Raw genomic sequence first — 27,560 nt, forward strand, 5'->3', positions numbered from 1 at the left:
CGCTGGAAAAATGGAAATAATTTCAATTTGCTTTAACTCCACCATATTTTTATTTTCCATTTGGCCACTGAACCACAAACGTGTGGTCTCTTAGCTCTTATTGGCACCTGTCTTTGTTCAATTATTTTTGGTTCATTGCCTCTATTTTCAAGAAAGAACCACAGCTTTCTAATTGCATCTGCTGTGCTCATGGAGCTACTGAGCGGATGTCTGGGGCTGCTCTGGCTGATGATGGGCTGTGTTGGTTTAATGCAGGAGAAAAGAACTGTCATCGGTCCATATTAGCTATAATTTGTGTCTCCTTCTTATGTTTGGATCCACCCAGTATGCACACTCATGGCATTATATGGGAGTCCCAGACTGAGAGCTCATTTTGTGAAGAAATGTTGTCCTGTCAGAAATGCCACATCCTGATGAGTGAGATGCTGCTCAGGAACACATTGGCTTCAACCACACGTCATTGGAAAAAAAGAACCACAGAATGGAACTGTTCTGATTTTGCATTTCGAAGCGATTTTTCATTTTACCTTTTTATTTTTTCTTTTTAATCCCCGTTGGTATTAAAATGATACCCAGCTCCACCAGTGAAATGGGAAGGAGACATTTCAGTCATCAAAACCAGAAGGTTTGAGCGGTCCCCAAAGCTATCTCATTTCCTCCAAATTTTACATGAAATTTTTTTGGGGAAAAAAAAACACGAATCCATCCCCAGAACTTAAAAAAAGAAGGAAAAATTGTGATGTCACTCAAAATAAGAAAATAACAGGTATAGAAATCCCTTCTAAAGCCTCCTTTCAGTACCTAAAAGGGTTGTAAGAAAGAACAGGACAGGCTCTACATCAGGTCTGCTGTGATAGGACAAGGGGCAGTTCATGGAATCATAGAACGGCCTGGGTTGAAAAGGACCACAATGATCATCCAGTTCCAATCCCCTGCTATCTGCAGGTCACCAACCAGCAGCCCAGGCTGCCCTTGAATGCCTCCAGGGATGGGGCATCCACAACCTCCTTGGGCAACCTGTTCCAGTTCCTCACCACCCACTGAGTGAAACGGCTTAAACTAAGGGAGGGGAGATTTAGACTGGATATAAGGAGGAAGTTGTCTACAATGAGGGCAGTGAGGCACTGGCACAGGTTGCCCAGAGGTGGTGAAGACACCCAAGGTCAGGCTGGAGGAGCTCTGAGCACCTAATGGAGCTGTGGGTGTCCCTGCTCACTGCAGGGGAGTTGGACCAGATGGCCTTTAAGGGTCCCTTCCAACCCAAATGATTCTATCATTCTAAAGCAACACAAGCAAGGCACCTGCCAAGCTCACAGATCCACTCATCACATCTGCACAAGGATGCGTCATCCCCAGGGATAACAAATACCCCACTCCTCCCTCCACCTCTTGGCTCTCTGCCTCTCTCTCTCGCCTTGGGAGCTTTGACAGCCATGCTTTTGTCAAAACAGCAGCACTGATTTGAGCCGAGGCAAACAAGAACTGACGTGTGATTGACAGCAGCCCAAAGAGACGCACGGCTGGGCAGGCGGGGGTTACAGAGAGGCAGTAAATAAACAGAGACACCGGAGCGGTCACACGTGTCACAGCCAGCCCTGCAATAACTGGCTGCATGTGTCCCTTTGTACGGGCTGGGGGTTCGAGGTTCCCATTTGTACCTTCTGCCCAGCAGCCAACTGGTTGGAGTCATCGTGATGGGAAGTTCCCCATTTAGAACTGGTTTAGGACGTAGCCCTGCTCCCTGGCAGTCCTCCTGCTTGGTCTTAACATTTATCAAGCACTCAGGGAACCTGGAGGAGAAAGACAGAGCACTGCCTGTTGGCATGTGCTGCCCGGAGAGGAGCTGAGGACTGCTTGCTCCAGGTCCCACGAATCCCCAGAGCTCCCAAGTATCCCTGGAGGTGTTTAAGAACTGTGGAGATGTGGCACAGAGGGATTAATGGGCATGGTGGGGATGGGGTGGGGTTGGACTTGAGTTGGAGGTCTTCTCCAACCTCAGTGCTTCTGTGACTGTGTGTGTGCAGCTCAGCACCAGCCCTGCTCTCCTCTTCACACAGCTCAGCCTTCAGAGGGACTCAGTGGCAAACAATACATGCAGACACGGGTGCAAATAAGGACTTCTGCAGAGAAATGAATAAAAGTGTTTGAAAGCTCAGTCTCCTCCTTCCTTCTTCAGAAAGCGAACTTCCAGACAGAGAAGAGTAATTAGCCGTTCCATCTTAATTACCAAGGCTAGAATTTCTTCTTTTGATTCGCAGCATACGAAGCCATTCAAACAGTCCTCTGCAAATTACATGGTTGAACTCAACCTGAGCAGCTCGTCAAGCTAAACCCAGGCAGAAAAACGTCCTCGAAGGTGTTACTGCCCAGTGACCTGCTTCAGACGGGTCCATCCTGAGAAAGACATGACATTTCTCATTCCAAAAATAGCTATCATTTAGTGATACATTAGGTTAAGGCTTCCTTCAGTCAAAGTATAACCTTTTCAAAAGCTCTTACTTACAGCCTACCTACGTCAGGAAGTTGTGGAGTTCACTCCAGTGGTGCAGCTGGATGGTTGCAAGTCTGCTGGGTACGTGCTGCTCTCTCAGTATGTGCCTGGGAGAAACCTAAGTGGGAATGACATGCTTATACCCATTTGCCCACCTTACACTGAGCTTGTGCCTCTGTCATTAAATGCGTGCAAATTAACTTCTAAGTGATGCACTAAGCTGCAGTTTTCTCAGGTATAGAGTGTCAGAAGTGATACACTGCTATTCTGGGAGCCCAGCAGGCTGCAGGACAAGCACGATGTCCTGTGCACCAACCCAAGGTCAGGATCTCACCTGGTCACTTCTTACAAACGGGATCTGCAGCACTGATCCACCGACCTGACAAAGTGCCACACCAAGGCAGGGTGCCCCAGTGGGCACATTCAGCTCCTCACCCAAGTTTCTGCCTGGAAAGAAGTCATCAGATCGCTTCTGCAAAAAGATTGTATGGGAATTGATTTCCCACCCCCAGACACAGGTTTTTGTTGTTGCTGTTGTCACGGCAGGTTTTTTTTTAACAAGTCTATGGAAGCAATTCAAGCTGTGCTGCTTCGTTTCAGAGACATGTAGGGCAAGCCAGTCCTCTGATTTCAGTGACTCCAACCCCACTTACTGTGAGTGCTTTTTGCAGAGACGCTTTAAAGCTAAAAATCAATGTGTAGTTACTGTTTACCATGAAAATGAACATTTCAGCCTCTTACACTAAAAGGGAAAGAAATTTTTGAGTCACCTGCCATTTAAATAGCATCTCTCATGCAGTCACTAATTTAATGCAAATCTCATATGGCTTCCTTGTATTTGTCATTTCAGTGTATTTTTGTGCTTGTAGTTTTTATGCTAATAAGCCTGCTCCATTGCTAACTAGGTCTTTACATCTATCATTTCAATGATACCAGTAATTACACAGTTATATATGGGTGCCTGTTCCATGCACTCAGCTCTCTGTCACCTCTTCTTTATTGCTGCCTGGGAGAAGTGAGTTCTCACTGTCAGACAGCAGTGGGGTTGTTTGCTGTGGCTCACTCCAACTCTGAGGTTGATCAATGCCAAAATTTCAGCCAATGTTCCAGGTGACAAGCAGAACCTTGTGGATCTGAGTAAAATCTGGGAGACGTAGAATCATTTATGTTGGAAAAGACCTGTAAGATCATCAAGTCCACATGAGAATGGACAATAAGGACACAAAGCCTCACTTTGAGCTCAAGAGAAATGGCTCTTCTATAACCCAGAGGTGCTGGACAAAAGCATCTTCCACCAGAAGACCCCATCCAGGTTGTGTCCAGGATTTATTGCTTGGGATCCGTTTGGCCAAGGAGAGAATGGATGAATCTGCATGGATGGAAGGGGAAGAGAAGAGGACCCTAATCCACACACACAAGTGGAGAAAATAAAAACATGGAGAACTATGGCAGGGAACTGAGATAATCCTCTGTTGAGAGAGGAGACCTGGACAGCCTGTGCTCAACCTGCAGCTTGGTTTCCCCATCCATAAGAGTTTCTCCTAAGATACTGGGTGCTGGGGTTGGCAGGGTCAAGAAGCAGACCGGAGAACCCCCTAATTCTCCCAAGCTGCCCAGAAAGACCTGAGGATCCCAATATTTCCAGAAATCCCAGTTTTCTGCCTTCCTTCGGTCCTCCCCCATCCCTCAGCTAACACAGTCTGCTCTGTTCCTTTTCCAGTACAGCAGCAAAACTGGGGGCAAAGGCACTTCTCCCTGTGGTACCAGCACAAATCCCACCCCCAGGTGACACCGGTGGAGATGGAGAGCAGCCCAAGTGCCTCAGCTTTGGGATTGTTGCAGGAGGACTCTTTGCAAGAGGACCAAGCAAACTCCCTGAAAGCCTGCAAAGGAACATGACACGCAATCATTTCCAGGCACGTTGAGGAGAGATTAACGTGCAGCCCTGAAAAAAAAAAAAGAAAGTTTCATTTTGTCCTTGGTGCTCTTGACAGAAGAATCGTCTGCAACTTACTGAAACGCCAGGGAAAGCCAAGATGAGCAGCTGATGGCTTCAGCATCCTTATGGATCAGGAATGAGGATGACTCCCCTACCCTTCTGCTTTGATAGAGATAAGGCAGAAATACACTTCAGATTAGGAGGCATTCAGGCTGCTGGAAGGTGACTGGAAATGCTGCAAAGGATGCGAGCACAAAATGTAAACAGCAACACGGGGAGAAAATAATTGAAAAGAAGCTGGCAGGCCGAGTGAGTGAGCCAAAGAGGTCAGCCCTGTGTGCTGGCTTCTGCTGGGGATATGCAGAGAAACCCCAGGGATCTGGCAATTATACACCGGCAGATTAAACACAGAAGAGTTACTGTGTGCCTTATGGAAGCGTTTCAGAACCCGAAGCAAAACCAGGCACCTTCTGTACTTGGCACCATGCAAACATGCAGGGAGAGAGACTAAACAAAGAGCTTAAACAGGCAAAAACTGGGAAAACTGAGGCACGGAGCAGCAGGTGATCTGCTGAATCAATTAGGAGCAGCACATCTTTTTTTTCCTGCTTCTTACACCAGTGCTTTATGCTAAATGTCAAAATGCATTTGTTTGTGCTGCTCTTGAGAGCTGATGACACATGCACTGTCACTGTGCAAACACAGCAAGCCCCAGAGAGAACATGGGGCCCCATGGGGTGAGGGGTATCCATGGGGTTTAAGAGGTGAATGTAACTTGCAGGAGATGCTGCCAGAAGGACAGAACTTCACTACACCTATGGAACACACTGAGGAAGGCACAGGACCACGTGTGTTTGGGTTTCCTCCTGTCACTTCAGAAAGCAGGCTAGATGTGGAGCTGAGACCCCCATGCCATCCTGACAGTTTTGGTGACACGTGTGATGCATCACACTGCAATGAGTCTTTTGGTTACTGTTACCGACATGCTTTTGTATCCCAAAACTCTGATTATTAACCCTGACAACCTGTGTCATGGTTAAAACATCCGTGGAAAAACTCAGTTTCTGCTTATATGTTGTATTTTAGAAACCAAAAATCACTAAGCCCACCAGCAATAACAACAACAAGCTACTAAAAGGTTTCAAAATACACTACTGAGAGGCATTTCAATTTCCAGCTCAACATTTGCAAGGCATATCCCCATAACAAAAACCAAACCCAGACACACTATGGAAAATCAATGTCTGTTTCATGCTGCAGACTTTCATGAGCTCCACTGAAGTCAAATGTAAACCTGCCACCAATGAATTGTGACAACCTCCCCTGCCCCATAAATGCAAAATCCTTCATCAGCCGAGGGAGCTTTGAATGGCACAGAGGCAGATGCAAGCAGTGCTGCCATGCAGCAGTGACAGGGAAGGGAAGCACCAGACAAGGAGCCCATGGAGAACAAACCACCTCCATTTTAAGGTCTGTAAGAGCAGCAGCATCTGCTAGGGACACCATATGCATCTGTCTGTGGGTAGAGGGGAGGGCAATGCAGCCTTTTAAAGGGTGTTCCCAGATTCGTTCTCAGAGCATTTTATGATCTCTTGAATATCAGTAAGTAAATATTTGATTGCACGTAACAGTAAAGGAGGTGGAATTAAGGAGTAAATCCCACAGAGATTCATGTTCTGCTTCTTTTCGTGCTGTGCAGTGTGAATGGAAAAGGGCTCCAAGTCTCACTCAGAACTCATCCATCACCGAAATGACAACAACTGACACTGCTGTGACCTGGAATGGGGGGGAAGGGGCTGTGGGACACTACAGGAACAAGCACAGGGTGTTAAGTGATGCTTTCACTTTGAGGTGCTCCGTGATCGTCCCTCTGTCTGTCCCCACACTAAATTAAAGTCGGAAGAAAAGAAGGTCTGTGCCACCACCCCCCACCCCACTTCTCTATGACTTAATCTTGTAAAGTCCCATTTAAAGTAATTGAGACCCGTGAAGCTTAAATCTTATTTAACTTCATTAGGAGCTGAGAGTTTGGGGCATCTCTGATGTGGCCTAACACTGAGGGACCCATCTGCCATGATAGGTGGGAAAACACAAGGTTTAGGTGACAATGAGATCCTCAAAACATCACTTAGTTGCCACATCCCCATCTGTGGGTTCCCAAAGGTGAGGGCCTTTGGTCTGCAGTGCTCACCTTGAGATACGTGTATGATTTCCTCTTAATTCTGGGGAGGAATCAGAGCAGCACTCCCCCATCGAGCAAATTCAGCACTAAAAACCTCACGAATCTCCCTGTCTACCTGGAGGCTAAATTATATCCACTAGAAACAAACTCAGCTCTGCCAACATAAATGATCAGAGCTCCATAAAGGCTGAGTCTAATTGTACAAAGTGGTGATTAGCCACTTCCCTCCGGGGACACGCAGCTTCCTTCCCAGAATGTGACACTGGGGCAGCCTCTAGTGGAGGCAGGGAGCTGCCTGGTGCCTGCATTCGGCTGTCTTTGGCCCCAAGGAGTCATTTTTGGGACTTTGGTTTCTGCCATGTCTGAGCTCTGCAGCCTGCCCAGCTCCCCTGTTGCAAGAAGTGCTCTGAAGGGCTGAGATCCTACAGGATTGGTGCTTGGCTGCTGCTACGATGGGCAATGACAGCACCCAAATTATTGCTCAAATAAGAATTTCTTCCTCCTGGTTAACCACTCCCCAAGCTTGCTTCTATTTTTCTGATTCTTTTTTCAGTGTCCAAAGGGAAACTCGCTTGTCTTTAAGCAAAGACCACCTGCCGTGCTTGTTTGGGAAGAAGCTCCAGGACCAATTACAGCCATAACACGGGGTGCTGTGAGCACACCAGAGCGTGGACCAGAAGCAGGGCAAAAAAAATTATTACTTCTCTTTCTATTCCATTATGGCCATTTCTCTATGCTAAAAGACTTAAATGATCAACGCTCTGTTAATAAATTTCATTTGGCTCATTTAATAGATGACTTAGTAGAGGAGTGAGTTTGGCCATGACCAATAATGAATTAATAACTATGCGAGGAGCACATTCCCTTACAGAAATACTTTATACGTGCATAATTCTTTATTCCAGAGGAAAAGAGATGCTCTGCAAGACTGCACTGCTTCATCTCTACAAGCAGAGGTGTAGCTTTGATTTGGAGGCAGGTGCAGAATTTCCCTTCAGGACACAGGTTGAATGGGGCTCTGCCCATGGGCACCACTATGGAGCTGAACCTTGGACCAGCAGCTTCCAGCCCCACTGGCCAGAGCCCTCCTTCTGCATCTCCTCACTAACGACATTAATTTCCCTGTGCTTCTCAGCACGTGGTCCTGAGATGAGGACTAAAAATGAAGTTTGTCAGCTTTGCTCAGCTGGATCATGGGAGCTGCTGGCTGACTGGAGTTTGCGTTGCTGCCTTTTCAGCTGTTGGACACCAACTCCTCTACCAAAGATCCATGGCTGGTGCTGCTCATCAGCTCAGTTGGGGTGGACGTGCCCAACAGTTGGATCCCAGCCCCAGCTAATTCAGCAGTGCCTGAAGGCTGTGCATGGATAAGGTGCTCTTGACCAGGGAGGAGGGTCGCAATGGCCACCGTGGTGCTTTCTCCTTCCAGCACCTCGTGCCAGCACTCCAGCAGCAGGGTTTGCTTCCAAATGAGGTCTGCACTGTAGCGAAAACAGCAGGCAGTGTGCCACAAGCAGCAAAGCAAAACGGATGGAATTCAGCAGAAGGAAGCTGTGCTGCAAAGGCTGAGAGGCGCTCTGCTCAGAGAAGGACCCACTGTGGTCCCACCTGGCATGGGATGTGCTGGTGGCAGCAGGTGGGAACGAGGGGACACCGCTCCATCGGTGAGGAGATAACCTGCTTGAGGTTATCATCCAGAGCTCTGCTCAGTGCCAAACATCTCTGGAAGCTGAGATGCCGTGGGCTCTCTTCACCCATTTGAAACGCATCAATTTTGCTTTCAGATATAATGTTTCTCCTAGCACATAAATGGCATTTCCCTGTTGCAGCCTAGCCTGACAGTCTCATGCTGCTGATGGTGACTAATGACGATTATTCCTCCCCACTTGCACCATAACATCCTCCTCTCTGGTTGCAAACAGCACTCCTGCCTCCACACAGTCATCTTTCCTGAGCCCGCCTGTCTCTCATAGGCCCAATTTTCAAAATCTTTCCATCATTTTTGTGGCTCCCCTAGCAATATGTGTTACTCTAGGCTCATGACACGCATCATGTTGTAGTTCGGAGAGGACCAGCTCAGCCAGCAGATGAAAATGGGGACTACAATGATTTCCATGGTGGAACTTGCACACTGAGCATCGATCTATGCCTCCATCTAGTGGTTAGAGTTATACACAGAGGGTAAGAGCTGGCTAGAACGCCCAGAAGACATGATGCTCTCCACTGGTAGCAGCTCCCACCACTCACCCATCCTACTGTTGGCCAACTGGACACAGGAAGCTGTGTTTTATCAAGTCCCATTCAGCACTCACTCCATAGATGGGGGAAAATGTGGAGGAACTGGGGAAACATGCACTGACTGACCCTGGAGATCTGAGCCTGCTCCACCAGCAATGGACACTGCCAATGCTAAGTGATTCTCAGAGCAGGAAAGCAGGCCAGGCTTGCTAACACCCATCCATGCACTGTTATTACACAACCTGAGGTCATTTGCCAAAAACAGGACTAAAATTGCCCCTGGTGAACAACTGGGCTCCCCCTAGCTTAAAACACATGCAGAGGTTCAACAAAGTGATGACTTTCTGACTGGAAGCAATTGTCTCCCCAAAGCCATTCCTTGTCCCCAGCTCCACTCTCCCCTGTTGGCAGAAATAAAGGGGAGGTGGGGGGGGGGACAGTTTCTGATTAAGATGCACAAACAGCTCTATTCAACAACTGATGCAATAAACGCACTGAGTAAAATTACTGCCAAAGCTCATTGCAGTGCTTTATGGGGCTGCTCTAAGAGTGTGAAAAACCGTTTGCTGCATATTATTAAATGATGAAAAATGCCAAGCTCGCAAACAAACTGTGCAATGAATATGGCTCGACTGCCTCTAGTGAGAAGACGATGGAGCCTATGTAAGCAGGGTGGCAGGGAGAGGAGGAGGGATTGTTCCCTGTACTGCACTGTGCTGTGGTGATTACAGGGCAAAGTGACCCGAAGGAACAGCACAGTTCCTCACAGCTCCACTCCCAACTTCAATATTGATTTAGAGCACAACAAGTACAAAAAGCACTCTGCCACCCACAGCCAAAACCACACTGCCCAGATGCTAATTGATGTTCCTCTGCACTTTTTGGCAGCTTCTGTACCCAAGCCACACGTGCAGGCAGCACAGTGCAATCACACTACATGTGATTTCATGGGTCAGGGTACCAGCAGCTCTAGCACAGCATCCAAAAACATCAACGTCTTCGGTGGCTCCTGTGCCACCTTGTGCAGGCTGGGGTGGGCATCTGTCTGCACATCACAGCTGCAGTGATTTAGATGGGAATTGGAGTAAGCAACCCCACCTCAGCTGGACGGTGGGGGTTGACAATATCCCTGTGGGGCTTTGCTGTGAAAGAGGTCCTTATGTCTTTCTTCCCTAAGAATGTAATCAAAATAAACTTTCAAGAATCAGGAATTACTCATTACTCAAATTCGTATCACAGGGAGCATGCAGCACACATGGAACCATGCAGGAAGACAGGATCCCATGTGCTTTAAGAAGCAGACCCAGGTATGGATGGCTACACAAGTGTGTCCCAGTGCTGAAACTCATCCTGCAGAGGGACAGTTGTCACCTGCACCACCAGGGCCAGAGCACCGGGTGGAATTTTCACTTGGCATTTTACTGTCATAGGAAAAAACCACCCTAATTGCTGAAAAACACCCCTCTTCTCCAAACTGGCACTGGAAATTGTGTATCAGTGTTCCAACAGGGCAGGATTGCTTTCAGCTCTGATCTGTACTCACCCTGGCCTCAGGTTCCTCAACTGTTAACCTCAGGTGTATGGATGGAAGATGCAAGGTCATTCTGCTCCTTATCTTCTGCTCAAGACTGAGGCTTGCTTTCTCTATGCTGGCTAGAAAAGAAAAGAAAGAAATTAAAACAAAAATTACTGTGTGCACAGACTCAAATCCGCCTGAAGTTTTATATGAAACAAGCAGCGCGTGGGTCTTTCAATGGCTTTTCAGATAAGGAAGAAATTTCACCCATGGTGCCCTGAGATAAGCCACCACACACCACAGATCAATGATTTTTTCCTCTCTGTGATCCAGGCTGGACTCAGAGACGCGATGTCCTTCTGGACTGTGAGCAGCGCGCTGCTGGGTGAGCAGGCATGCAGATAACACAGAGCAGTCCCCACCACTCACCTGCAGGACCAGAGAGCACACAGTAGCCCTCGTGCTGAGAATGGAGCTGTATCTTTGAAAAAAATCACTAGTATGTACTCAGAATCACCCCAGGGGCTCCGGGTGTGCGTGAAACCCAGGGCTTTTATTCCCAGAGAGCATGATTAGGAAATGCAGCTTTGGCTCTCTTTTTACTCTCAGCTTTCCCAAAATGAAGTGATTTATGTATTTCAGAGCTCCAAAATTCCCTTCATTTTAACACAAAGACAGAAAACTCTGCAACATCCTCCTTCCCCTCCCCCAAACATACACTTTTTTGGTCTTGGATTCAAGCTGCCATTGTAATCACCACACGAAAAAAGTTGCTTTACTCCCTGTGCTAAAGCTAATCTCAAAATGCTGCATAAATTGTCACTTACCTCACTGCCTAATATCATGTCTCAGCTAAGCACATATTAAAAACGGTGCTAAATGCAGCTTTAATGTTTGCACTTAAATTATTAGCCCCCTCCCACTTCTCCTCTGATCCCCTCTCTCTGCAGTGATGCAGGGTCTGGTTCACCACCGCAGGGGCTGAAAACCTCAAGCTTTGCTCCCAGCCCCTGCCCAGATGTGCAGGACCTGGTGGTGGGGACACAGTGAGCACTCCATGTATTTTGGGTAGACCCACGCCAAGAAGACCATGGATCAATATCTTCCTCTTAGAGGATCTCAGTGTGTCCTGCAGGCTGCTCTGCACCTCCAAAAATAGAGAACTCATCCTGCGTGCTCAAGGTTCAACCTCAGCTTGTCATCAGATCCGATCCCAACAGCTTCTGAGCATCTTCTGGCCAAGACACTGCCACCTCCCCACTCATCTCACCACACACAGGACAGGACAGGCTCTCCGAAGAGGACCCACAAGTTTTATATCAACTCAAATTCACCAAAGGACACAACAAAAAAAAAAACCCACAGCCCAGACTGACTTCCATAAAGGCCTTGCTGTAGATAATCACTATAAAGATTAATGCCTTGGAAACTGCTTATTCTTGGAGCTGAGCCCAACGCCCCAAGCCAGCTGCCAGCATGGGGCTGTAGGGCTCTGCGAGGAGCACTGAATGAATCTGAAACTGCCTTAGGGCCAGAGCGGGTTTCTGCTACCATGGACCCATCTGGGGAGCAGAACCAGAGGGGAAATCAGCCTCACGTTGTTGGGAAATGAATGAAAGGAGCACAGTCTCAATTATTATTATTCTCGTAGAGGGCTTCATTCTGTTCAGTTAGCATCCCAGTGCTTTGAGTGAATTGGATTATTGCAGGCACTTTGGGAATGGAAACATTCCAGCCTGTGGAGTCCTGCAGCAAAGGTTTGCCATTAGGAGCTGTAGTTGGCTTTACAAATTCCACAGCAAGGCTCTCACTCAATTCTATTGCTCTCCAGAGAACAACAACTTCATAAAGCATTTTTCATTCAGAGAACTGGGGGCACTCTGGTAGAAAGGAGAGGACCTGGAGATGCCAGCCTGCTTCATGTACTGTGTGCACCACAGGTGGGACCTGTGGAGATGCTCTGGGAGTGCCACGAAGGCTCAGCCTTGTTTTGGGTTTCCTGCAGACAAGAGATCCTCAGCAGACCAAGGTCCAGCAAAGGCACAGCACAACACTGCGTGCCCACACGTCGCTGAGTGTGCAGAGCAAAGAAGCAGAAGCGTGGAATTGTTATCTTCCCAAGAACCCAAATTGGGGTGATCTGCCTGAAAAGCTCCGGATCCGAAAAGCATTAGGAAAAAAAAAAAATGTGGATCTGAGCCAAAGCAAAGCACGGGCTGTGGGATGTCATTGCTGGAGATGTGGAACATAACCTTAATTAGCAAGGACTTGGATTTCTGCAAGCTTCCAGACATGAACTGCAACGAGGGGATGGCTCACTGCGAAAGTGAAGGCAAATGCATATTTAGAGGCTCCCAAACACAAGGATGGGCCACTTCTTTCATCCCTGCCTTGGAATTAGGAGCATTTTCTCAGATAAATAGATGATTTTTTTTAGTCAGAGCTTTTTTCCCTGAGAAAATTACGAAGGTTCAAGCGTGCAACTGCCAAAACAGTGTTTTTATCATCTTTTAATCTATTACTTTTCACTTAAAAAGATTCTTAACATCGTTTCTGTTAAAAGTTAAAACTGAAGCTCCTCTAAAAGCACACCCTGCTAGATTCATTGTGATTTTTACTTTGTTTTGCAGGAAGTTAAGGTGTTTTTTTTTTTTTTTCCCTTTTCGTGCATAAGCAGTTCTTAAAATGTGAAATTACCCTAAGAATCAGAGTCTGCTCCAGAGCATCTGGGGAATTGCTGATGGCAGAAGCAGAGAGATGAACACACTTTGGATAGCACGAATGCCACTGATAAATCTGCCCACTTTGTTCCTTCCTTTCAGCTCTCAGTGCTTCAGCCCCTCCAGCCTGGCACAGAAGCAGATTTCAAGGGGTTCTGGAGTAGAAAGCTGAGCATTCCTCCTTTCCTCCCTTAGTCTGACAACCTATGGCTGTCCAAAGTTTAATTGCTCAACCACCAACTGTGGCACACAGTGACACTGGGAGCTGCAGAACAGAGGTGTGAGCTTTTAGGACTTGCTGGGAAATGCATTGAATTGCTGCCCACTGACAACAGCAACAACAATCTCACTTCAAGCTCAGGCCATCAGTTCCTTTTAGTTAATCCCAACAAAACTGTTGATATTTTATTTATAGTTACCCTTTCAGATGGAGAAGAAGGGTTTAGAAAGAAGTTACTGCGAGCCTAAAAATTATTCTCCCTTTTAAGATTTCTGAAAGTGCTTGCAGCTTTCTGCAAAAGAGAGAAACCATTTATTTTCCAGCCATAGCTCCAGAGAAACCCAGCAGTAAGTGACTGAAATACAATGGAGTTGTTTCACTCAGACCTTCTCAGAAGGGTACTTAAAGCATGAGTCTATGGGTGGCTGAAAGCTTACGGACTGACTGAGGCACACAGCACAGCTTAACCTCCCCAACCTCTGCATCCAGCACAGAACATGCTGCCAAAATCCTAATCCCATCCAGCCCCATCTGCTTCTCCCCTTACCTCACGAAGCCCCAGGGCTTCACCCCCAACCTCTGCTACACAACACCCCACTCTGGGCAGTCCAGCTTTGAATTTTGCATACCCAGCCCTATCAACGGGGAGCTAAAACACGGAGCAAATGCAATCACCTGCCTCCAAATCCCTGAGTCTGGGTGCCTCCCGAAGCCCAGCCATGTGTTATGAAAGCCTGAGCCTCTCTCCCTCTGCTGATGGGCAGATTCTGCACTCCCCTGCACCGTCCCTGCAGAGCATCGATGACAACCTGCTGTCACAATGAGACTCGCAAATGGAGCTGCATTAAATCATCGCTCAGGTTTTCTCCAGCACAACAGGAAAATGAAGTTTATGCATGAAACGGCCCCAACAAGATTTAATATAGGAGAAATACCAGTGCTGCATGGAGAAAATAAAACCCCAAAGTAGGTTTCTTTTATTGCTGTTTTGTCCTCCAGAGGTAAGAAGAGCTGATCGGGCAGTGAGATGCTGGCAGTGCTGTGGGAAGGAAGGAACAGAGTGGGAATACATTGCTCCCAACCCTCCACGAGCAGAGCCCCAGCTCTGTGTCCACAGCACAGCTCTCAGGTTCTATAAGAGCACATTGGTCAGCCTCATGATGAGCTTTTACATCTAATTGCACGTGCTCACAAACAGGCAGAGTGCCAGGACTTCTGTCCTTGCAGGACATTTTCTGGGAGGTCCCTGTGTGCTTTCTACCCATCACTTGCCACGGAGGCACTGTACTGTTTTCCATCTCCCATAATTCGAGGGGAGTCAGCAGACAGGGGAGGCTGAGCACTAAGGGCAACTTTTGCTACTGGAAATGAAATATTTTTCTCTTGAGCACAATCCCAGCACGACAGGTAGAAGACGAAAGGACAGGAACTTACTGCTTCCATATGCTGCATGGCAGTGACCAGCTGCACTGCTGGCAGGAGGTCACCCCAGTGCTTCCATCCTTTACTTTCATGCTGTGTAGTTTCCAGAGCTAGCCTGGAAATAACCACCTGAATTACAGGACTGGAAAGGTTGGGGGCCAACATTCCAACTCGCTGCAGAACAATCCCATAATGGCCATGGGACAGCCACAGCCTCATGCAGAGGGAGAGGGGCAGCTCTCACACCTGGGGGCTGCTCAACCTCTGCTCCTGAGCACCTACAGCTCATCCCCACTCAAGTATTTTCTCCTCCTGAAAGGCACTTACTCTGGCATGGTTAACGAGGCAGATTAATTCATGCAGATCCTTGCAGCAGAGTGGGGCTGTCACCAGTGGGGAGAGAGGTTTGATTGTATTATTCCCCATTGGCAACACTGGCACTATACAGCAGATTGATGGCTAATAAAATCTTTCAGTAATAGAGGGTTCTCAAGTTCTAGTTTTGAACCTTTGGCCCTTGCTCAAATCACCAGCAGATGCAAGCATTAATAAAACCAAACAGCACGTGGCTACTAAGGAGGCATATGGCTGGATGCTCAATAAAGGCAGTAAAACACAGGAGAGGGATCTTTACAGTCTGCTTTGACCTAATGGAATCATTCTTTCAGTAATGAAATTAGTCTTCACATGACGCAGCACACCTCACATCACTGAAGTGGTTCCCAGAAATCTCAGAAGTTTGGTGCTGATGCTGCTCAGCATCACACCTCTATCTGAAAACCATTAGTGAAATCACAAATACAAACCAATGAAGAGAAACCTCTCTGGGGTTCCCTGCACCAGGAGAAGAAGTCAGAGAAGGGGAGGCAGCTTCAAGCCAGAGGCTGCCATAGGCACCAGCACACTGTAAGGGAGTTTGCTGCTAATTAAATCCTCTGCTGATTATTTATGGCTCTCTATATACTGGCTCATTGATTTTTAGAGGCCATGTTAGTTTTGTTTTCTATATGTCTGAGTGGCAGGATGGCGGTACACAAAGAAGTGAGTTGGTGTCAGGGTGATCTGCTACACAGATGCTCTGTGGGCGATGGGCTGCCTTTGGCACAGTGAGGGATGCTGAGCACAGCTCACTCAGTGCAAAGCCACGAGGTCAGCCCCACCTTTGGGAGCTCCAGACATGGGGTCCACGCAGCTTTTCCTGGCAGGTTTGAGAGGTTGGGGAAGCAGAAACAGGTCAGCTATGGAAACACAACAGGCAAGGGCAGTAAAGACAAAGGGCCGTTTGTAATAAGAGAACGATGGGATATTAATTGAAGTTAGCAGGCAGCAGGTTTGAAAACAAGTGGATGCTGTTCTCATGGAATGACAACAGGCTGCTGCAGGAGATGAGAGCCACGCAACTGGAGAAGCTGTGCAGGGGAAGAAGTTTGGCTCTGTAGCTACTAAACTTCCATATTTAAAGGATTCAGACCCATTTCCCAGGGTGAACAATCTTTTTGTGGTGTATCTATGTGGTTGTCCAGCATTGGTACCTCAAGGTAAGTGCTCCCTGCTGTCAGGATTCGTGCTGCTCCTTGTGCTCAGTCCTGTGTGCACCAAAGCATTCAGACTCCTGCAAAGTCCAACCCAGACCTCGTGAGCCCTTTATGGCCCTGGATACAGCCAGCCAAACCCTTGTGCTGCTGCTTGGCTCAGAAACCAACCGTTTTCATTGCAACTCTTGGGAATTCTCCTGAGTGTTGCATTGCCCACTGCTACGTCAGTCATACCCGACCTTTGCATTTATAGCATATGCAAGAAAACAAATAGGTTCTTTCCCTCTATTCCGCAGTTGTTTTGTGCTTAAAGGGAATAAACTTTTGTTTCAATAATCAAACACAAAAGGTTCCCCAGAGGGTCGTTTAAGACTCCAAGATAGTTAAAAAGAACATTTGCATGAATTAAAGAACAAGAAGTCACCACTGATCTAAGCCTCTTTCTAGTGCTTAACTAGAGTCTGTGGGTGGAGAAAAGCAAGACAGGTCAGTAGGAGGTACAGAAGAAAATTAGGATGTTTCTTCCTCTTCACAGTGTGTTTCCCAAGCAGCAGCCAGGGGAACAAAACCTGTCCTTCAGCAGCCACGCGGTCACTTCATGTCTCCATCTGTAATGAGGCACAGAGGACAACAACAACTCTCCCCACAATGGCTTATGCTTTGTCTGCTGCATGGTTCCTCCACTGCACAGCAGGTATAAAGCCCTCGAAGTGTGGGAATCCAGCTCCTAAACACACAGACATACACAGCGATGCACACAAAAAATGCAGTTTGCTCATGCCAGTTTTCAAGTTCAAGGTTTGGGTGCATTGTCACCGGGACACACGTGAGCTCCATCTACACTTAAGAGCAGCAATAGATTAAAATGCGTGCTCTGAACAACAGAGTCCCATTCATGCAGCAGAGCTGTTTGCTGGGAGGGTATGGGAAGGTAGGGAGCAAGGGAGGAAGGCCCCATGTCTAAGTCACAGTAGTTAATTAACCTGAAAAATGCCACTAATTATTTCTCTTCGAGGCAAGTATCTGAACACCAGGGACTACAAGCTCTTACCTACAAGAAAATTAACCATGCTGACAGTTCTTGCGTCTCTAAACTCGTTTGATCCTTTACAAGATGCAGGAAGCCTCAGCATCCTGGGCATCTGATCGATGCACCCAAACCTCACTTCCACTTTGATCTCACAACAGGTCCTGATTCATTTTTGAAATGTAAATAGTGCTTTTGAACACTTAATCGCCCCTTAAAGCCAAATCGCAGGGGGAGACTAAGCTGCTCAAAAAGCAGAGAGCAGCTGAGCTCATCCCAAGCATTTGGCAAAGTCTGCATCCAGGTATTAAACCTGCCCACCTCTCCCCATAAGCCTAACTGGTGCTGTGGGAAAGGTAGAAAGGCCAGACCCTGGCAGACATTGTCCAACCCCAAAGCGCAGCAATTTGCTCTTTGGGCAATCACCAGTGCCCAAGAATTGGTACACATGGATCAAACATTGACTCAGACTGCTGCCAGCCCCAGGCACAGGGCAAGATGCACATCAGAGAGAAGGAGCCCTGTGTGCTGCTGGTTTCCAAATGATACCCCAATTAACCCCAATTTCAGCTTGCACCTCTGGCCCAAGCATCCAGACATCTCCAGGGGTCGATAGAGAAGAACACACAATAGGTGAAAGCAGAGCTTGTCTTGAGGCCATCAACCTCAGGAAAAAAACTTAACAGCAGCTAAAGAGACCAACTCCTCATCACACAGAACAGCTAAATCAACTCACATGTTGACACAGGCAATGATGCATAGTCTTAGAGGAGAACAGTGCCTGTGTTAGCACATTAGTCTTGCTAGAGCTTCCCAAGCTCTGCCACAGACTTCCAGGTTCACTCCACTCCTTAGATAAGAGGACCCTCTATCCTTACCAGGACAAGGAAATATCAGTACCACTTCCACAACTAGGAGGAAAAACTCATTAGGAAATGGGAGACTCTCACTGTTTGGGAGAAAAGCCTATATTAAACGAGCTGCTCCAATAAGATAGGCAAGCTATAATGAGCCCCACTAATCTTCTCTGGAATCTGAGCTACACAGGCTCTGAGAACTGCTGCAAGATTCCCTTACCCACATTGCTGAAGCAAGCTGCTGTTGGCTCTGAATTTCATCAGTTGCTGTCAGGTAAAGACCGAAAGAACAATAAATGGAGATCAGATTAAGGGGAGAAAGAAACTCACCAAAGATCACAACAACTTCTGATGACATTTTAAGCTATTTTTTTCTATTCCATTCATGGACTCTCTGCCCTTTTATGAGCATTCAGCATGTCTGGACTACATTTTCAAAACTGTGAGGTTTTGTTTGTTTTCCTTACTGGAAACGAAGGACATGTCAGGTCGTGATGAAATCATCACTCCTCACTTAAAGGACTGAAGTCCTTTATCCAGTACAATCAAAAGGCAAGGTACAGCCTGCCCTGACCTCCAGTTCCACAGATCTCCAAGAAATATCAGCATTTCAGGCTGTCTGTACTGCTTCCCATAGCAGGAAGGAATGCACTCCTAGCAACAATATCTATTTATCAGTCCACCTGTCAGACAAACAAAGCAGTTCTATTAATCATCATCATCCAAACTTTTATCTGAAGCACAATCTTGGACCAAGCAATCTCCCCAGCACAATGCACAGCTGCTCTTGGCTGGCCTGGTGTCAGAACAGCAGAAGGAAATGAAATCTTCGTTAGGATGGAGGCTTGCTTCATCTCTTGGCATGGCTGATAGCAATGCACAGACCAGAGAAACGGCTCAGGAGGATGAAACAGTGTCCTGGATTTATTCACACTGAGATTTGGGGAAGAAACGTCCCCATAACCTCCATCATTAGTGACTGCACAGCACTGCCTGTGACTCGTCTTTTTGGTGATGGTCACTTACTGTTGGTCACAACAGCAGGTGGGATTTTGTGCTCCATGTGGACAGCAGTGCACAGGAGGCTCCATTCTGGGGTATTGCACCAAAGGCAGAGCAAAGGGGTTGGGGGCACCTCCACGGGGAGATGACACGGTGCTGCTCTCTGTGCAGAGGATGGTGATGGAGCCCCTGAGCACCAGGTCTTCTCCCTGAGATGGAAGTGACTGACAGCACAGTGAGAGCTCTTAATGTGTTTACAGTCAATGTTGCAGGAGATGCTACAGCTCATTTCTGTTCAGGCACCTTGTGCAGATGATGAATGTTCTTTAATAGCTGCAATATTTAGTGTTTAATGTAAAATCACTTACTGCTAATGCTTTGCACTTGCAAAGTTATGAAGCTCCATTTATGCCTGACTGCAGAGTTGACAAATCCACTCTAGTCCTCAGCTCAGATATCTGCATGATGAAGGCAGAAGTGAGGAAAGCCCTTCCCACTTCCTCCTGCCTTTCATACTTTCCCCTAAGATGTTTCCTCCAAGCAGCCCCCAGCACAGCTGGGGTTCAACCAGCAGCAGATACTCTACTCATTTTCATCCACATCTCCCCACGTGTGCTACAGCATCAGCAGAGAACCGCCTCCCACCCAGATGAACCCAACCGAGCTGCTGAAATCTCTGCTTCTCACTTCCCACCCTTCCCACAGCCACGTTTGGTGCTTTTCCCATCAAGACATCAGCCAACAGAGAGACACGGACACAAAGGGGGAAAAGGGGCACCTGCCTAAATCCCAGATTTGGCTTTAGGGGAGGTTAAAGAGGAAAGGGCCATGAGGCCCCATGCTGACAGCCTGCACTCCGTGCCGGTGCGTGGAGCTCTGTGATTGTAACAGGAACAGTGTAATGCAGCTCAGCTCCTGGAGAGAGAACAAATATCATTTGTTGGAGGGATGCTTGCTTAAAGCCCAGGGACTAGCGTCAAGAGTGCAGCAATCCACTCCCGTTACTGTCATTTATTTTGTGCTGCTGGTGGTTGCCTAGGGGGAAAAATAGACGGAGATTTGAAAGACAGCGCTAATTTAATTTGCCAGTATGAATAAAGATAAGACTGTAAAGCATGCTAATGAAGCTACAGTATCACATAATTCACATGCGAGGGAAACACTGCCTTCCTCAGATCGTGATTGTCTTTTCCACATTCGAAACTGATTAAAACAGGATGAGGGCATTTCATTACACGCCCTCCCATGAAAGGCAATGTTCTTCCAGGGACACTGGGGCACATTTAGAAAAAGCTGTAGGAGGAAAGATAGATGCCTGTTGCCACGGTCGGTTAAATGTACAGATTCGAGTGCATTCACCGTATCCACATACATTACCTGCTCACACCTGTTTATCTTAGTTTTATGCCTCTGCGGGATTCTTTCTCACTCCCTGTCTCCTTAGTTTGTCAATCGAGAAAAGAAAACAGCCCAAAATGATGTTAGAAAAAATACTACCAACCCCAGGGAACGAACGATGCCCCTAGAAGGGGGTGAGCAAATTAGAATGTAGAAAAATCAAAATTCTCCACAGCAGCTGAAGGACCTGGCTGGCTCCATAAGCACCCAGAGGGCTCCCAGGCACACATCTCCCCAGGCCATGGCTTTTGAAGCACGCTTGGGTCGAGCTGTATCTGAGAAGAGGATTCTGTGTTTCATGTGTTTCTGGCTGAGATAAGCAGGAAAGCAGCTCCCAACCCTGTGTGGGAATAGCAAGCCAATGCCTGTAACTCAGAAAGCAAAAAGCATATTGTAATTAAAAATAATTACCTATCAAGCCCCCTTAATCTTGATTCAGCTTCGTGAGAGAGATGGATTTGCTGCTCTAGCCAATGGGGTGGAAGAGAATTTAAGGGAATTTTAGACAAGGAGCAAAAGCACTTTCATTGATATTTAGCACACAGGATGCTCAGTTTTAAGGAACTCTGCTGCCTTGTGCAGGATTGCCAACACAGTGACTCAACTCGAGGGATGGCTCTACATGAGTCACACACCCTGCGCTGCCTCGGGTGCTGGGAAGTCTGCCTTTTCTTCTCTGAGGTTTCCTTTCATCACCAAAATCGCCCGATTAACCTTGCCATTCCACTTTAAAAACACACAAATAATAGTTGCTTACACCCTCCATCTGGTCAGAAGGGAAGAGTTGGCCCACTGCTCAACAGCACTGTGCTCTGACATGAGGACACCAGGACACTGGGACCTGAGGATACGGGGACATGGGGACATGGGGACATGGGGACATGGGGACAGGTGTGCTGTACAGCCTGTGATTGGGTCTGGGGCAGACCGAGACAGAAAGTGACCCAGATTTTACTCAGCCATCGCTGCTGTGGTGCCCAGACCATTAAAAATAATGCATGTTTGTAAGGACCACTGCACTTATTGCAACTCATCCATGGTCTCTTCTCTATGGGACAGAGTCTGTGAAGGTGTGAGCACAGCACCCAGCTGCTCATGTCCCAGGTGAGGGCTCTGGCAGCAGCACAGGACATAACTGCAAGCTCTTGGCCATTGAAGCCTTCACGGTTCAAATCAGGCTCCCAAAATCCTCAGGCAGGGCCAGGAAAGAGGAAGGCTGATATAGCAAAGTGGTATTTACAGCGTATGTCATACATTTATCCCAGCTTTTTTTCAAGCAGCTTTTGGAAATCTCATCTCTGAGGATTTATTCTTTGCTCCGCTTCAGCTCTCTGTGCCACGCTCCCTCCTTTACTCTCTGCACCACAGTACCTCCATCCAGGAGAGAGCTATGAATCCAGGAAATTCATGAACTCCCAGAAAGTTACAGCTCTTAAAAATATTCATTTGCAATGTGAAAAATGGTTTGATGTATATCTAAACCTAGGTGACTTTATGGAGCCATTACAGTGCAGGTTTGAATTGTAATGCCATATATCTGTTCGTAATTACTTGGTCTTCACTGTTGCTCAAACCTCCTGTTTTATACAGAAAAGTTAAAAGCAACAAAAGCATTTTAGCCTTGCCAGACCTGTGCTGGGCAGCCAGGCCGAGTGTGGGGGGGTATGTTGGGGTTAATTGGCTGAAATCGAGGAAAATGGGCTCAGTTTTGCAGCATAGAGAACTGCACAAAAGAAAAAATTGGCCTTCAGAAAATCATTAAGTATTTGAAACAATATCTATTGTCTGCTCTTTGTGTTTCCTTTGGTTGCTAAACCCTTATAAGTCTGCTTGAATGAAGCCAGGCTTTTTCCCACATCCATACAAGAAAGCTTTGAGTTAGAGCTTTTCGTCTGTTAAATGAGGGAAGAAATTCTCCTGTAATCATACGCCTTCAGGAGTGAAGGCTTTATGAAATGGGACTTAAAAACCAAGCATGGTCTGTAGCAGACGGCAACTGCCAGCAGCCAGGTCTTCTGCACAGATCCCTCCCAACGAGGTGTATGATATAAGCCTGCACCAGAAGCATATGGGATATCAGGTCATGGCCAGCGGGGATGGACTTGGTGATCTCAGAGCTCTCTTCCAATCTCAGTGATTCTGTGATTCTATGTCAAGCTCCTTCAGAATTTGGCTGAACTGCTGCTTGCCATCCCCTGTACACTTCCAAAAGAGTTTTCTTCTTTTTTTTTTGCTTAACGATGACCTTCACCTTCAACATGATAGCAACGTGTTTCTCCATCACAAGGCAGCACAATTACAGGCTGGGGAAGCTGAGGCACTTGAGAGAACACAACAGTAATGCAGAGTGAATGGCATTTTCCTCATGTGTTTGTGCCATGAACTTGGGAAGAGCATCCTACCCAGCCACCTGAAAATGAGAAAGTAACTGCAGATCCCCAGCACCTCTGATTTCAGGCCAAATATTTGTTAAAGCAGAAATTCTGTCTCCAGCTTGAGCAAAAAAATATTTCTTTTCTATTTTTGAAGAACAAAATGGGTCCTTTCCCCATCGATCCTTGCATCCTCCCATCCCCAGCATGGGAAGAGCATCCACTGCCAATGGTGTTCCCATTCCCAACTGGTGGTTTAAGCCAGCTCTGCTGGTTGTCTGTTGATGGAGAACAAACACTTTGGCCACTGCTTTGCTGCAACACCCTGCAAACCTTTCCCCTGACTTTTTTGCCAGTGTAAAGAAAACCATCAAGCCTGAGAAAACAGACCTCAGCACTACGTCCTTCGAAAGCACCGCTTTTCCTTTCCTTCTGTTTCGATCATCTAGTTTGTGACACAGGCTGTTTGTCCAAGCACCTGGAATCCTGGCCACAAAAAATACCATCGCATGGAACAAGTGGTTCAGCAGTGTTACAATTTCTGGGTAGAAACTTTACCAGCAAAGGGGGACAGTGGTAAGAGCCAGCTCCAGCCAGCAGCGCCTGATGCTCCTCGACTGAGGAACTACAACAGGAGGAAGCTTAAGACAAGATAGCTTCAGGATAAGTGAGTGATTCATGCTGTAATGGAAAGTCTGAAGCTTCGTGTTTAAAACTTACGACATGTAAAAGGAGAAAATATATTTATTACTCTTTTATTCCAGCTGCTGTCTCTGAGTGTTGTTGGGGCTTATCGGAGAGATCTCTCTTCCCAGCCCCAGCCTCCATCAGCCGCCCAATCTCAACCTGTCAGGCCAACATTATCTTTGTTCATTTGCAGAACAATTCTGCAGAGTTATTAAGAAGGAGTCTTGCCGTGATAATGCTTTTGTGCTTTGAGGCAGTAATCTGGAGTCACTGCAAAGAACAGCAGACAGACAAAGCCCTCAGCACATGAACGCAAACACGGGCTGCAAAGGAGCCAATACTAATTCTTCAGCTCCTTCTTTTTGTTTTAAATGTGCAAATTCTCTTTCTCCAGGAAATAATTTATAAGCCATGTTTCACTGAGAAGGTTCATAAAAAATACCATCCAGCCTTTCATCTGTCTACAGAGAAACCCAGCTACTTTACTATTGTAAAATTAAACTTAGGATAAATGAACCAAAGTTAATTATGTAAGGAATGAGAAATAATGAAATGCCACAAACTTCTCATTGGTAATGTTTTACTGCACTTTGCATATATTTGGTCAGATGGTGTCTGTTACAGCAATAGGGAACGACTGGGACAAAATCAGCTCTGGATCAAATGTTGCTGCCCCAAAAGCAGATGGGTTCCTTACAGAGCAGGGCTGTGTCCAAGCACCAGACCCAGCTCCGTAGACCAAACCAACCCAACAAGGTTACTGAAGCCACTTCTCTCCCCTGCCTCAGCCAAGATAGAAGCTGAATCCCTGAATTCCTGCACCACTATTGGTAGCTGTTCCTTAGGACAGACTGTGTGGCTCAGCAGCCCAGCTGAGTGCTGCCAGCTTCAGAGGGGTGACTGCAATCAGAACCACAGCAGACCACACGTGTGGGAGCCCAGCACAAAGCACCAGCTTGAGGCTACCTCTGCTGATGGGACCGACTGTGACATGGGCAGGTTGGGAACAGCCCATGAGGACAACAGCTGAGCCTCATCATCTTCCTGTGAAATGAGGAGGTGATGCTTCTGTTTTTTCAGCCCTCTCCTCTGTTGTTGAATTGCATGATAAGCTACTGGGTGAAGCTGTGTTGAGCAAATAAAGGTGTCCAGACACTGGTGACCCTAACCAGTTTCCACCACCATCACTGACACCAGGTCAACACCCTCCCCAGGGTGCTCTGATGGCCCTATCCTCAGCTTCATGTATCTCACTGCCTTCAATAAGTGCCAAGGGGGGATGGTGAAGGGGTGTGTACGACCTCATTAAATTAAACACTCAGCTATAACCAATGACAAACAGCAGTCAGCTATATTCTGTTCTTAGGCACCCCTGAAAAGTCCCACCTTAACAGCACTGAAAAGCTTTTCAGGACAGCACACAATGGGATGTGATGCTGCAGCATTTCCACTCCCTCCCCGCTGTAGCAGCAGCGCCTGTGCTTGCTTGGAAATGTTGCTTCTCTTGCAGAGATCACTGCATCTATCTCAGGATAAGCACTCACTTAGAAGACATGTATAGGAAAGCTGTCCCCATATCTCAGTCTTTCTGTAGATTTCACAGCGTATAAAAGCCTCTTATTCCTTGTATTCATCACCAAGAACAGAAGCTTTGAATTCTTTGATTCCAGTAAACTACCATTTATTAGAGACATTAAATGAAAGACAGTCAAAAGGAGAATGCAACAGAAAACTCCAGTGCTGGAAAGCCTGCTTCTACCTTGCTTTTCTCATTACTAGCACAAACAGCCTTTCAGAACTTCAAAGGTAAGCACTGCTATATAATAAGGCACATTGCAGGCAGAGAGATACAGGCAGATGTAAACGGAGCTAAATAGGAAGATATGTATTTGGAGATAAGTTACATCTCTGAATTCAAATCCCTATTTATTGCCTCTGATAAGTTACTCATGCATTTAAAGTCAGGACATGGTGTGTGTTTGCCTCTCTCCCCCAAGAGATGCATACACTGCACATTACCAAATCAACACTTCCAGCTGTACTGCAAGCTCATCTCCAAAGCCCTCATGGCAGGGCTGGCTGGCTCTGTGGGGCTGGGAAGACCCCGTGAGGTGTGATATCTCATGTTAAGGCCTCAAGCTTGGACAGTGAGAAGATGGAGGAATGCAAGAAGGCCCACAGAGATTGACGTTTAAGCAACAGTGAAATGAAAATGTCAGTCCTCTTGTGCTGGAAGATGAAAAGCAGGTCAGAAGGATGGCCCCAGAGCCAAGAGTATAATGGACGGGAAGGAGGTTACCTCTGCACCCTGCAGTGAACAGCAGAGAATCACCGAATTCCTTGGAAAAGAAGTACCAACTAATTGCAATAATGAGCCATGGACAGGAGCAGTGACCACAGGGTGCTCAGTCTGAGGGGTGTGGGTGGTCTCACTGCTCTGACAGTGGACAAATCCATGAAGGTCCCAATTACCACCTCTGGCAAACAGTGATGGCTTCATAGCAGGTTGTCATCAGTCAGCTGCTATCGACTGTGGAGCTTAATTTGCTCCTTTCTGGCTTCTGCAATTCAGATCACCCTTATTCCTTTCCCTTTTACTCCATCATATGGGGCAAGGATTTTAAATAGCTGAAATGTAAAGGTCGGAACTCACTCCTTTGCTGAGAGAGGGGTTGAAGAGCAGGCAAGGAAATCCACACTGCCCTGGAAGGGACTAGGACTGGTGGAGGTACTGACTGCTCCTTATCAGAGCAAAGAGAGCCCTTATGAGAACATCAGCAGTGCAGTGGCTCAGCTGGAGTGGTGATTCCTGTGGCGATGGCCAAGATCAGGTTTTTAATACAAGCCCATCACTCCTGGCTGATTTACAAGAGCCATCTGACAAAGCCCTATCTCCAGAGAGGCGTTCTCTAATCCTCCCAAGCTCCAAAGGGGCTGTCTTTGACAAGCAACAGATGTGCAATGCTTCTCTCCTAAATGGGCTTCTGTGATAAGAGGACCCGGCCCGTTTCTGATCCCCAGCATTAGGGAAACTGTTCAGCCAGCTTGCTAAGGGCTGCTATCTGCTATTTCAGCACACAGCAGTTCACACCTAAAGGTATCCCTCTGTAATTATAGCCTGCTCTGATCTCCCAGGCTTCAGGCCTAATAGGGTTGTGTTTACAGAATAAATTTCCATTTAATTGTCCATTTGACTCAATGAGAAAGAGTGTGGATGGGAAGAGAAATGAAAAAAATGCTGCGAGAGTCCATTCACAAAATCTGAGAAAGGTAAACTCTAACAATGCCAGGTTACACTCCAATGGATTATTTCTTGGATTTAGGGTATCCAAAGTCCCAAATGACCAATAAGCCAAAGTCCTCTTTCCACAGTCATCCAAAGGCTGATACCTGGGGTTATGGCACTACAGCCTTCTCAGGGACCAAAGAAGCTGGCAGCTGGTGGCTTCTGTGACACTGCCTTGCCTAACTCCTCTAAGAAGAAGAAGTGGGACTTCTATGCCACTTCAAAAAAAAAAAAAAAAAAAAAAAAAAAAAAAAAAAAGTTAATTTTAAGCAAAACAGAAACAAAGGAAAATCAAAACATGAAATTCTAAAGTGTGATCTCTATTCATGTCACTTTCCCTTAGAGGAAAACAAAGTCATGCTGGCATGGAACCCCACTGACCATTACACCATCTCAGACCTGTGTTCTGCAATGGAAACTGAGATGTATTTGAGGGATCTCTTGCCATCACCACGCTGTTCCATTTATCATTTTCCCAGGTGTCACTGCAGACACTTCCTGTGTCTTGGCATCTTATTGCACTGAAACACATCAACCAGCACCTTGCATTCAGCAACCACAGTGGGCCTGTGCTTCTCCATGCAGGCAGTGAGAGGGAACACACTTTGTACCCACTGCAGTGCTGTCGTCATTCTGTGATGCAGGGATCAGCTCCAGCCTCCACTCAA

At 46.9% G+C, this 27,560-nt stretch overlaps 1 protein-coding gene across 9 annotated transcripts in view; it reads right to left on the reverse strand.

The window, feature by feature from the left end:
• LOC104914304 (uncharacterized) overlaps positions 1-27,560 on the reverse strand; it is a 187,812-nt gene that overhangs the window by 90,189 nt on the left and 70,063 nt on the right. For 3 of the 9 annotated variants that reach the window (XR_014879626.1, XR_014879624.1, XR_004161957.2), the window contains exons 1-2: positions 10,796-11,542; positions 10,394-10,503 (exon numbers count right to left, since the gene is read on the reverse strand). Coding sequence is in view for 1 of the 9 variants with exons in the window: in XM_085208766.1 (XP_085064892.1) it covers positions 10,394-10,503; positions 18,478-18,505 (138 nt within the window). In the remaining 8 variants the exon portion in view is untranslated. The other 6 variants (XR_014879630.1, XM_085208766.1, XR_014879628.1 and 3 more) reach the window with 5 other exon arrangements.

This window comes from Meleagris gallopavo, chromosome 25, assembly GCF_905368555.1.
Source record: "Meleagris gallopavo chromosome 25, MGAL_WU_HG_1.1, whole genome shotgun sequence".
Lineage (NCBI taxonomy): Eukaryota > Metazoa > Chordata > Aves > Galliformes > Phasianidae > Meleagris > Meleagris gallopavo.